The following is a 13,391-nucleotide window of genomic DNA, read 5'->3' as shown; positions in this document are numbered from 1 at the left end:
TTCGAGCCTTTTGGTGTTGCTATGAAATGCGGAAGTGCAGGAGTCTAAGAAAAAAAGGGACAAATGAATAGAAAATAATTACTCAAGGGAATGGTAACAGTCTCACTGACTGGTGTGCTTGTTTACTCAGGGTAGGTAGAAATAGGTAGGTAGAAATTTTGGAAGGAAAGCCCTATTGCCAAAGCAGCCATGAGATATGGAAGCTCCTCTCCCTTCCAGCCACCCTGGATTCCTTGGTTTCACTAGAAATCTGCCCAGGGCAGATGTTGAGGGATCAGCATCTGCTGGAGCCAAGTTCTCCGTGTCCAATTGTTTCATTTCCCCCCTATTTCATTGCCAACAATGCAGTTTAGAGATCACAGGTTCTGCAACTGCTCCCCCTCACAGCAGACACCAAGGCTCAGAGCTGGACCCTTCTGCCTGAAGGCAGCACTGGCTTTTGGACAAAAACAGTCTTGACAATGCAGACACTGAGTATTTACCCCCTTGAATAACCTACCTTCTGCAGAGACAGCAACACAAGAGGCTCTAAAAGTCACAAAGCAGCAGCTATTTCTGTGTCTCACCTTTTCTAAGGCACTTTGATTCCATTTCAGCATTAATGGAGACACCAGAAGATGACGCTGGCATGGATCCCAGTGGAATACCAATATCCAGTGGTTAAAGTCAGCAAAAAAGACAGGATAGAGTTCACCCATGACACTGCATTACCAGAAGCCTTTATCCTGAAAGAATTGGAGTTCATTTTGCCTCAAAGGCATTTACCCCTCCAAGGAGGAGAAACAGCACAGGCTACAAGGAGAACTCAGGAACTTCATTCAAAGAGTTCAAACTTTTCTTTGTCTCACTGCAAATAATTGGACTAATTTAGCTATGTCAATACACTCCTGATGTTTATTAGGAACATCTGCTGTCCACACAGGGAAGAAAGGCCTGGGATGGAAATTAAAACTGAACAGATGAAACACTAGGACACAAAGGTAGCTCACAGATTTAATTTCAAATTAAATCTCTCAACCTGAAGAGCTTGAATTAAACTAATATATGACCTTCTTACCACTCCTTGATTAGAAGCAAGGATTACCACCTCCTAAATAGTACTTCCTATCTAGCTTAATGTCAGCTAAAAGAAAAGTGCAGAGTAAAAGCTGATCAGTCTTTAAGAGTAAACCCAGGGATGTACACAATTTTTAGGATGCAAGTTGGATGCAGAAGCTACGACAGAATATTGACACCCTTCCTCCATCATCAGAGGCAAACAGCTAGGTGTGTACTCTGATGAAGCAGCAGTGTGCACTGAAACAAAAAAAGAATAGAGCATCTCAATTATGTGTGAAAATATCAGCAGGAACAGCCTTTGTTCCTTGAGAAATAAATTAACCAATATTTTTTTCTTGGGCTTCTTCCTCTGGGTTTTGTCTGTCTTAAATTAAAATCTGTCAGTTCATGAATTTATACAATATTTACAAAAGCACAAAGAAGCACTGTCATCTATTCCTTATGAAGGCCACCAGTGCCTCCTGGAAGTGAGCTGAAGTTCACACGTGAACTCCCAGCGCTCCACTGACCTCAAGTGCACTGCAGAGCTACACAGATGATCTTCACTCCCTACCTGAGTGTCTGATTTTGCATTTCTTATGAAGCAAATACTCTGTGCTTGTCTGACAGTTATTTCTGGAAATTAAAAATACTGGTTTGGATATTAGTTCTGTTAATGCTGATGTAAATTAGAATTAAAACCATTGTTGACCATCAAAGTAAAATCTTCGACAACTTTCCCCCTTTTCTCTCATTACCAAATGAACTAAGAAGGGGTCACTGAGCAGGCCCAGCTGTTTGTTTGTGTGCTCTCCATACTGACAGTGGTTTTTTTCTCCCCTCCTGTCTTCAGCATGCAAACTTGTTTCCACATTTTTTCATGGGAACTATTGCAATCAGTCTGAATTAGGGAGCTCCAAATAATCCAATACTTAGAAAATAAAAGGAAGCTTGTATTGTGTCACATAAAAGAAAAGTTCAAACTCTTTTTCTTTTCTGTAAAATTAAAAACCCCAAGCCCCTAACCTCCCAAAAGTAACCCCATTATCCTCTTCAAAATGGCAACGACATGGAGAAAATTAATAAAGGCTCCTGAAAACTTAATGGACAGAGAGATTATAAACCAAAACCAGAATGGTGCTGTTAGATTTCATCTCTTACAAATTACCATCCAACCTTTGGATATTATTGATGTGCTTACACTAGATCAACTTTAAATCACCATAAACCATTGCTTAACTCACTTCTTCAACTGGCCAGGTGTTCTTACAAGGCAACTTTGATTATTTGTTGTGTCTCCAGAAATCATTTAATTTTGTATGAGGTGAAACTGATAGATCCATGTTGGAAAATTCTTCACAAATATCAGCTCATGAAGAAGTGGTAAGGGACTTTGCAAAAGTTCATTTTCAGGTGTTTTAAATGTGGTGCTTCATCCGTTCATGCTGAAGAAGAAAAAAGCCCTTAATTCAGGTTTTGTTGGAAATAAGAATAATGCAACTGGGCTTAACTCTTTTAAATGTTCACTGACCACCAAAATGGTGAAGTATTTCTATAATAGCATTAAAACTCCCCAAACTGAAACAGCTAGTAGAAACCTCTTGGACTTATGTCCATCCTTTTGAGAATGGAAAGTCTGATCCATTCCCAACTGGAATTCAGTTGAATTCCAACTGAACTGCTACCATGGCTCTTAAGAGTTCACTGGATGCTGAATTTCATCTACCAGGAAAACAATTTAGATTTAATAATTCAATTTTTCAAGAAACAATCCAGGGGACCAACAGTTAAATCAAGAAACCTTTATACTAAACAGAATAATGAAAATTAATCAATTAGCCTCCTTATAGTGCTTTGATAGATGCATTGAATAAATCTGAGCTGATTTATCAGTCAAGGGTCTTTGTGTGGTAAGTATTAGAATTATCTGTCATTAACCTTATGATACTATGAAGGGGTAGAGACGTAAAATGACTCCCCACGAACACATCTGAAGTTGGCATTACAACTCAGGCATTTACTTTCAGTCATTTCAGATAATTTATTAAAAAAAACCCATAAAACGATTCATGAGGTAAAGGTCATGACCTGGAAAGGCACCATCACTTTTCTAACCTCAGTTTCAGAAGGCCAAAAAAAAAAAAAAAAAAAAAAAAAAAGAGATGGCTGTGAAAAAACATTCCAAGGAGAAAAGTTACCCATCTAAGCTTGCAGTGATAGCATCTAAATTCTGTTTTATTGTAGTATTATGTTTTACCTCCAGAATCTGTCTGACAATTTGATTTATTTTGTATGATTTACATTATAGTTAAGTGACACCTCACTCTGTTTCAAACAAAACCCACAGACAAATCAAGTTGTCAGTGAATGTCTCAAAAATTGAAAATCCATCTTTGTTGTTATTAATGTTATGGTAAGAGGTGGGGAAGGGAAAATATTATATAATAAAATCAGCTTTTGAGAGAAGATTTAAATATCCTGCAATATCGACTATAAAAGAAACTTAACCTCTTAAGGCTCAAACTGACAAAATATATTTTTAAAAATGTATTGGCTGTGCAGAGAAAATTCTGCCATTTGTATTCAACAAATATCAAGGAGTGCAATTTTTTTCCCCTCAGGATGAAAAATGTAGGTTTGGTGTAAAGAAATATTAAAACATGCATTATTTTTCCTGACCTTTTGACAGGCTGTCTATTGAGCTTGGTAGGACATCCAAGAAATTCAGATTCATATTTCAAAATTAGTGATTAATACTACAGACTTTTCCCAGGATTGAACTGGCAGTGCCAGATTCCTCTAACATGAGCAAGTGCAGCTCCACGCACTTGAGCAGAGCTGTGTTTGCTTATCTTCACAAGCAGTTCTGGCCCCGTGCCTGGGAAAGCATCTTACATTTCACAGTCACTTGATTATGTCTCATCTTTAAACCACATTTTACTATTTGCAAGATACTTGACCCACAAAACCAGAGAAGTCCATCTGCTAAGATTCCATTGTGCAACAGGAAGTAAAAATGATGAAATTGTTTGAAGTGCAAAATCCAGTATAAAAGAGACATAAGTATATTCCAAATAAGTTATTTGCTTCTGCAGACTGACGAACTTGAAATTTGGGGTTAAAAATTTCATCTGCATTAGATATTCATTTCTTCAAGAGGCTATTTACCTGAACCAGAAATAGTTTTTACAACTAAAAGGGCAGGATCCACCTAAAAGAAACCATTCTTGGAAAAAAAAGTAAGAATGCACCCACAAGCCAGTACCAGCTGTCACAGACATATAAGATTCAATTAAGAATCTGCTTCTAATAGTCTGGAACAACCTAAATAGAATAAAAATAATAGCTATTAGGCCCAAGACATCTATTGATACCAATATTGTAGCTTTTTGGTGGGGTACAAACTAACCACGTATCAAAAATCATTAACCAAACTCCAGTTTGGTGTAAAATACAAATATGTCGTGTTAGGCATGTAAAACCAAGACTAATTTTTCTTTATTATTATTTTATGGGGTTTTTTTTTTTGGTTTCATAGAATCACAGAATGCCCAGGGTTGGAAGAGACTTTGAAGCTCATCCAGTTCAACCCCCTGCCATGGGCAGAGACACCTTCCACTGTCCTGGGTTGCTCCAAGCCCTGTCCAACCTGGCCTTGGGCACTTCCAGGGATGGGACAGCTTTTCTGGGGCATCAGGGTCTCACCACACTCACAATAAAGAATTTCCTCCTAAGAACAAATCTAAATTCTCCCTCTGACAGTTTAACAGCATTACAGTTCTTTCTTCTTCCCATTAAAGTTGTGGGTTTTTCTGGCAGGGACTTTTTGGCTTTTTATTCTTTTTTTAGCTACACTCCTAAAAGGTATTTTTCCTCCTTTTATGCCATTACATCTTATGATATTTTTAAAATATCTACTTAGCTATTTTTAACTTTTTTAATAATGCTATTAGACCTGCCACTGCAACACTTTGTTGCAAATCTGTGGAGGATGTGACTGCTATAACACTAACCCCACATATGCTCACTGCATATAAGCCTACAACTCCACTGCCACGATAATGTAACTATGAACAAACCTTGTGGAGGGGTTTTCCATTTGTTTGTTTTTGGTTTTTTCTTCCCTCTCTTTATATACCTACCAGCTATTTCATTGCCACAGCTTCAGTCACAAGGAGGCAGCAATAAATCTTTGCATATACAGAGGGGCTGGGATTGAAGGCTGCTGACAGCCCTGTGATCCTCTTGCACACAACAGCAATAAACCTTAATGGATTCAGCACTATACAGAAATTTTAGACCCTCAAGACCTTCCTTGAGGCACCTACAAGTTAAATTCTACAGCAAGCACCTGATTTCCAGAGCAGAGTAAGATATCTTGACTCCCTGTTTGGTACATGGCAAGAAGGAGCTGCTCCATTTGAAACATTTGAAAACACACACCCACTGCAAAAACACATCCAGACACTTATTTTATCAGGGAACTATCCAGATTTAGTCAATATTAACCAAGAAACCCTCACTCTTTGCCTCAGCTCAAGCTCTACAGAATTAGGATGAGTCCTGTTTTAAGACATTCAGAAGTATAGTTCAGTACTTGTCAGGTCACTAGTTCCCTAATTACATTTCCCATTGCTAAATAGCTCATTGTGTGACAAAAAAAATATGATGCCAAGGGGCTACAAAGCCTACAAAACAGTGCTAGTACAGAAAAATGCCACAGAATGTTATTGAGCAAACCACTGAGTTATATTTATCTTTAAAAACACAAGAATTTTTCATAGTTCTTGGCCTCTTGGGAGGGCAAACTGAGATTCACATTATCATGATTTTATTAGATGTCCGTTCCATGAGTATCCAAGATTTCAAACATTATATTTTATACTCCTCATAGTAGAATTAAGCTGTTCCAGTATCGTCCCTGAAGACTTGTAATTATCACTGGTTGACTTTACAGTGTGTCTCTTCAGAAAGAGAAGATACTCTAAATATTTATATATATATATGTATGTATGTATGTATGTATGAAATACAGATCTTTCAAGACCATATATGTTCTTAAGGCTGTTTCTTCTCTGTAGATCCTTTTCCCTATTTTAGTTCAGACTGAAAAAATAATTAAGTCTAGAGCAGTCCTTGGTCAGGACCAGATTGTGAAACACTGATTTGTCTTTTTACTTAGTAGACATTCAGCTCAATTGTACTGTTAGTGGAGCCGAGTTGAAATTTAATTCTTGTTGCTGATGTCTTTTGAAAATCTGCTGGAAACACCATATCTAACACGCTCAATTGCTTAAATGAACTACTAGAACACAGCACTTTCCTCTGCCAATCATCCAAACATTTCCTGGGCCATCACTGGCATAAAATTGACCAAAACTCCTGAAACAACACCTCTAACATTTCACCCAGTATGTAACTTTTCCTGCCTCTCCTAGAGTGTTGGAGTCTGAAAAACAGAGGCCTGAGTTCCTGAGAGACAGATCAACAAGCTGCAGTGAGAGCTCGAGAACATATCCTAGATGTTAGTGTAGAAAACAAGTCTCAAAAACAAGTCTCTGTGAGAGGTCCGAAACACAGTTTTAGACATAGTAAATATACAGTAAGGATATTGCCTACATTTTTCAGATAGGACAGACAACGCTGTATGTGTTGTTTATATGTAAACCTTTGCACTAAGAAACTAGAATTCAAATAGGTTTAGAAGAAATGCTTCAGATTCATTTTTTTGGCTCATTGGGCAATTTGTAAACAAGAATCTGTGTACTTGAGTGAGAGCTCTCTCTTTCTCTCTCTTCTTCCATCATCATCATCATCATCATCACTACCACCACAAGAAGAAGAGGAAGAATAAGAAGCAAAGAAGAAGTAAAAAACCAGGGAGCATCTGCCTCGAGACTCTGCACCAGGCTGCAGCCTCTGCTCAGGATTCTGTACTAGGCTGCAACTTCAGCCTTCTCAGGGCTTTGCACCAGGAGCTGCTTCTGCTTCCAGTTGGGACTTCACTTCTGTTTGGGACTCTATATTGAAAGCTTTTAGCACGGACTTCAACACTTGGGACTCTTTGTCTTTTGAGACTGACGCGCCTTTACAATAAACCACTTTATAGCAACTAAGAACTGCTCAGCTCTTTAAAAGAGAAGTACAAATCCCGACACTAGAGGTGCCAGATGGAAACGTGTCAATAAGGTCACTTACCTCCACTAACTTGTTGGCGTGCTCACGGAAGACCTGAGCGTATTCCTTCACTTCTTTCTCGTTCCCGCTTTTCGCGGCCTCGATGAGGACCAGCAGGGGGACGTTGGTCTCCAGGAAGGAATCTGATATGTGATCCATCACTGCCTTCCGGAGCTGTGACCAAAGAGAGCAGAACAGGAAATAAAGGACATTCATCAGCATATGTGCCCACTGTTCATATTTAAGCACTGATGTGTTGCACCTCACACCGTTATGTGGGAATTTGGACTTTTTTTGCTTTCTTTTCTCCAACAGTTCCGGTGAGCAAAATTAAAGACTTGAGGGCCTAAGCTCAGCAAAGCCCTCCTGGGATTTGTGCTGACATACACCTAATCCTACTGGCCTGAATGGATCTGTACAGAATGATGGTGATAACTCATGTAACACACAGCAAATTGATGAGAATTGAAAGCTCCACACTACTTGAAAAAACAGTTCAGCTCACTAAAAAGCCAAATATGGATTAAGGCGCTTAACTCCAAGCAACCATTAAAAATATTAGCCTGAATATTGCTAAGCCTTCTCTAATTCCTCCAGTGAATAGTATTCCATGCAATAATTAATATTTTGTGTAGCAGATGCCTTGTGCTTTGTATTCCCATTTGAATAGCTCCAAGAAGCATAAACAGAAAACCTTTTGAGCATTTTCCAGGCAGATTAGAAAACATACTACAATTTATTTTAAAGGAAGAAAAAAACACCTTTCAAGTTACTGAAGATTAACACCTGTTAGTCCATATAAACATCTATTTGAAACAATATTACTGTAAGAATGATGTCACTTGCCTCTTTTCCACCTTGATTATGACCACTAATTAATGTCAAACTTCACTAAAATTTGAAAGACAGCCACAAAGATGACTGAAATCTTAAATAATTCTTCCTGGAAGCTTAATTGTTCCGAAAGATTGTGGATCAGAAACATCTAGGTTATGTTTTCTCCAGCTTGTGGGTGGTTAAGAATGAAAAACTGTGGACTCAAACAGAAACTACGAGCTATTCAGCCTGGAGCCTTGGGTAGCCATTAGTCTCCTTAAATCATGCATTTTTAGTTAGATGAAGCATCCAGAGAGGTAATTTTCTCTATTCTGCAGCCCAGACAAAAAGCTTTATCTAGACAAGGTGCCATCAAAACACCCAATCACACTGAAAACTGGCCTATTGTCAGACACTGCAAAAACACAATCCAAGATGGATTTGCTGTTTGATGACAGCAATTCTCAGCTGTATTTGAATAAAGGGAAAGCTAACTTTGAATATTTTCCTTCATTCCCTGAGTGGTGCAGTAAAAACAAGCAAAGCAAAATAGCATACATGTGCTTGTAGGAGGTATTCCTTTTATTTCCATCACAACTGAAGCAGTCAATGTATTAAGCAGTTCTCAATTCTCCTTTAAAAATTAATTCTACTCAGATTCAACCTGGCAAGTTTGTGGTTTTTTCCACTTTCAAAATGATGAAAGGCATTCAGAATAGCTAACTCAGTAACACATACAAACAGGGGGAGGAAAGAAGACAAAAAGAAGAAAAGAATAATCTATCAGAGACCAGCCAACACTCTGGATGCTGGTGTGTGTTTGCTACAATCTATTACATTTCCATCTTGTACCCTTTATTTTTTCTCTCATCAACCTGCTGATATCTACTTGCTGACTCTTACTTTATTCTTATGTTAAAAGCTCTTTAGACCACACTTTGGGTCTATTTGCACAGCGTCTTGCACAATGAGACCCCGATTCAGGAATAGTTTTCATAGGTACCATCTCAATAGAAATACCAATATTGCTCCAACTACATAAAAAATTGCAAGAAAAAGAAGAAAAAAAATGTTTTAAGATGCTCAGTATTAGAGAATACTGCAGTAGCACAGCACCCTGCATTCTATGGTTAATAGATTTCCAGTCAATGTTAAAAAACCAAAAAACGACACAAAAAAAAAAAATTAAAAAAAAAAAACAACCCTTAAAATTTGGACACGTGGGATTCTTGGGGTTGCTCTGCAGGACAACCAGGAGTTAGACTCAATAATCCCCGTGGATCCTTTCCAACTCAGGATATTCCATGATTCCCTATTAAAGCAATAGTTTCACCTACAGCCAGCATTCAGGGAGAAATACTGCCAGAGAAGGTGCACCATAAATTTGTATAATTTTCCTCTGCAGACATCCATTTCCCAGGGCTTGCAGGCATACTGCAAGTCAGATGCCTCATTTGTGTACCCATAGTTAGATTTTGATGCCCATTGCACCAAAAAAGGCCAAAAGGTAGCATTTCCAAAAGAACACACAAAGCTTTTAAAAATCCCATGTGGCTTCCAGCTCATTCTCAGTGAAGGATCCTTAAAAAATTCCACTTGCTCAAGTGCAATATGTGCCAGTGAAAACCTACTGTCCACTGCACTGAAAAAAACTTCCTCTAAACACTAAATGAGCACCGACACTTTTCTGTTTGTATCCTGCCATAAGGAGAGATTTGTTCCAAAGGCTTGCATTTATTCAGTGAACAAGCAATTCCATTTTTAATCTAAGGTAATGTGGTGTTATAGATCGGGTTATAACAATATGCCCCATGGAATTGTAACAGTAGTCTCGGGACGTTCAAGTAAGCAGCTTATTTTCATCAGTGTTAAATATCTTCAGCCTACAACCACACAGCAGAAATCAATAAAAAGGACAGCAAGAGCTTCAGCTAACCAGCAATTTGGGGTTTACCATAGTAAATATATAGCAGAGCTCTTTCTGAATCAAAATGAATGAATAAAATGGGTATCTTGTTTCTAATGGTAACTGTGTTGTCCTCTGAGGTTCATAATTGCAGCAGCTGAAAAAGAAAGAATCTGAATTCTGTCACAGGTTTAATAAATTCAAAATAATTACATTCTATTTTTCTTCTGCTGTGTTAATCATAGATGTCAGTAAAATATTTCTGGCCCCTCTTGTAAAGAGGCATTATAATTTCTTTTGGAATTTGTTATCTGAGTTTTAGGATGCCCTTGCATTGAAGTTGAAAGGTAGAGTTAAAGGGTTTTACGTACGCAGGAGACCACAAATTTTGCCATCCTTCACCACAAGCTGTAAAGAACGACTTGACAAAACCATTTGTTAAATGTGACAGCAGTATGAAGGCAAGACATTCATCCAAGAGCTCAAATGGATACATGACAAGGTAATATTAATGGCACAAGACAAGACATTTAAAAGTACTGGCTCACCATTACCAGTCTATTCGATCCAATTAGGGCTATTCATCAAGGTAAATAACTACTGGAAAAGCAATCTTGTGTGTTCCTGTGCATATTGCAACAAAGTCCAGTCTAAGTGATGGCTTGTGCACCCAGATTTCTGTTTCATCCAGGTAATGTCTGTTCTGAAGGGGATGGGAGAAGGCTGTGACTTGAATTGGAATGGTCATAAAGCAAGCAGCAAAAGCCTGTCGTGTTTTATTCCGAAACCAGCACCAGAGCTCTTCTCACACACCTGCAGCAACAAATGCCTTTGCAATGCCTTAATTTGTGCTGCGTTCTGATGTAAATATTATGACACACACTATTACTCATAAGACAACGCTTTAGGGATTTTTTTACCCCCCACTGGATATTTTAATTTAGAGATGAATTCAAAGCACACATTCCACCACATGAATCTTCATTTATTAGAGGAGGAAGCATGTTAAATTGAAGTCTTGCTTAATTCATTTTGTCAGAGAGAAAACTTTATTAGTGTATATTAATAAATTTGCCAGACCAACAAAAAAAAATATAGAAGGAAAACATCAAAACCTGCAAATATTTTTTAAAGCATGAATGGTGCACAGGCAGATTTTACATTTTTCCATCTTTCCAGTTCAGTCAATTTTGTCAGTTTATGGTGCACAGTCAAGTTGCTGGTTTTGATAGCATCATGCTCTACTGTTCTAAGCACTATTTAGGGCTTTTTTATCATAGTCAGTTCACAGCCATAATTGAGATAAAAGAGGTTAAATGCCCACCCAAAGGATGTTTTCCATGGCTATATAACAATTTTAGAACCAAAACGTCTCAGTGCTACTTACAGTCTAGTAGAGAATGAAATGTCTAATTCTGCCACTGGAAGGTAAAGCCACAGCAGGAGATTAATGACTCCAACAGATTGTTAAACTCTATAAAGCCTGGCAGTACAGAGCTGCCTGTAACGAAAGTTTACCAAGGAGCACCTTATTCACCATTTTCCATTTAACATGTGTTGCACCCCAGCTCTAGTTTGCACCTGCAGAGCACTCCCAAACACGATGCAATTCAACTGAAAGAGATGAAAATAAAGCCTTCTCCACTGCAGTTAAGGTGTGTCACCTCCAATAAGCTGTGAAATTGAGTTCTGGAGAACAAGGCAGTGACCATTAGAAGCAGCTGCAGTGCTAAAGAGAAAGTCTCAGGCAGCTCTGTAGACTGTGCCCAGCAGGATGTGACCAAAGACTGGAAACTTGGGGAATGGGGACAGCAACACCACCAATAGTGTCTTGGCAGCTTAAACAGCAAAAAGACTAATATTTGGAACATGTATCACACTTGGATACTCAAACTACAGATCTATGGAATATGTTAACAAAAAAAAAAAAAAAAAAAAAAAAGTATGATTTGAGCCAAAGATAAATCAGGAAGAAATGCTGTTACAAAGACAGGCAATATTTATTAGAATCATTAAATGGCATGGATCTTAAAGATCATCCAGTTCCAGCCTTCTGCCATGGGCAGGGACACCTTCCACTGTCCCAGGGTGCTGAAAGCCCCAGTGTCCATCCTGGCCTTGGACACTTCCAGGGATCCAGGGGCAGCCACAGCTGCTCTGGCACCCTGTGCCAGGGCCTGCCCACCCTCCCAGGAAACAATTCCTTCCTAAAATCTAATCTAAACCTGCTCCCTTTTAGAATATAGTTTTCCCTGTGTGAGCTTCCCTATCTCTACAGAGAAGCTGCCATAATCAGGGAAAGATTTGGGGTGAATTTACTAACAGGAAGAATGCTGAAGTGACAGTTTTTGATCAAAAATTTCAGTGAGTATAAGAAACACACACAAAAACATTCCTCCTAGTCATAGGCCACTACAAAAGATTCCCCAAAATAATTCCTGGCCTGAAGCATGGAAGAACCCAGTTACCAAGTGCTAAGGTACTTAATCCCCATTGATTTAAATGTTTGTTTGCTGTTTTTCTTTTTTTTGTTTTGTTTTGTTTTGTTTTGTTGTTTTTGTTTTGGTTTTTTTTGAGGACCTAAGATGGGTGGTTTATCAATTTTAATGGCAGGAAATTTTAACACCACCCTTTCAAAAAATCATTTTTCAATGAGAGCAAGCCTCAGGCTTGCTAGCAATATTAGTGCAGTTATGTAAAAACAGAGAAAAAAAATGTATGTTTGGGGGAATGATAACCACAAAGTCCTAAAACACGCGAGGATTATCAGAGTATGAAGGATAGAACAATAAAGACCCAACTCTGATGGCAGTGCTGGGATTCTATTAAATACTTATTACTTCCAAAAATAAAAAAAATATATAGGGGATTAACAGGTAGAGGACAGTACAGATATTCCCATCAGAAATGTGGGAAAATCAGAAATACAGGTAGGAACTGAGCAGACAGGGAAAAGTATTAGGGAAGTCAAAATAACCCAGAAGTGAAAAGACAGTGATTAACTTCTGCATTCTGTATGACCTGAGAGGGTAGAATTGTGATAAAGTGAATGTGGGAGGATGAAATTGCAGAACAGGAAATTACAGGTAGGAACAAAGAAGGGAAAAACTATAGGCTATCCTAGCAGAGATAAAAAAGGGGATAAGACTTTGAAAAATAACCTTGTGAAAACTGAAGAGCACTGCAAAGTCTAAAAAAGTCACCAAAACTGAAGACCTGAAGAGTCTGATGTAAAAGAGGTGAGACAAAGAAGAGGGCAATGAGGAAGAACAGAGAAAATGGATTTAAAATCCAAAGATTAAACTATGAACCATAACCTATTGTGTAGCTTCGTATGCTGTCTCAGACCCTGTAGAAATTATACTTAAATCAACTAGAGCAGCTTTGAAGTTTTATGGCTTTTTTTAATCCAATACAGTAAATAAATAAATAAAATGGGGAAAAAGCTGGTTTG

At 38.2% G+C, this 13,391-nt stretch overlaps 1 protein-coding gene across 5 annotated transcripts in view; it reads right to left on the bottom strand.

Annotated features, from left to right (window-relative positions):
- The window catches only part of CTNNA2 (catenin alpha 2), a 403,809-nt gene that overhangs the window by 89,311 nt on the left and 301,107 nt on the right, over positions 1 to 13,391 (bottom strand). For all 5 annotated transcript variants that reach the window (XM_062493295.1, XM_062493296.1, XM_062493297.1 and 2 more), the window contains one exon: positions 7,237 to 7,389. In XM_062493295.1, coding sequence (XP_062349279.1) covers positions 7,237 to 7,389 — 153 coding nt within the window. The remainder of the gene's footprint in view (positions 1 to 7,236; positions 7,390 to 13,391) is intronic.

This window comes from Cinclus cinclus, chromosome 5 (assembly GCF_963662255.1).
Source record: "Cinclus cinclus chromosome 5, bCinCin1.1, whole genome shotgun sequence".
NCBI classification, from domain to species: Eukaryota; Metazoa; Chordata; class Aves; order Passeriformes; family Cinclidae; genus Cinclus; species Cinclus cinclus.
The sequence above is the reverse complement of the archived record's forward strand: the minus strand, read 5'-3'. Positions and strand labels throughout refer to the sequence as shown.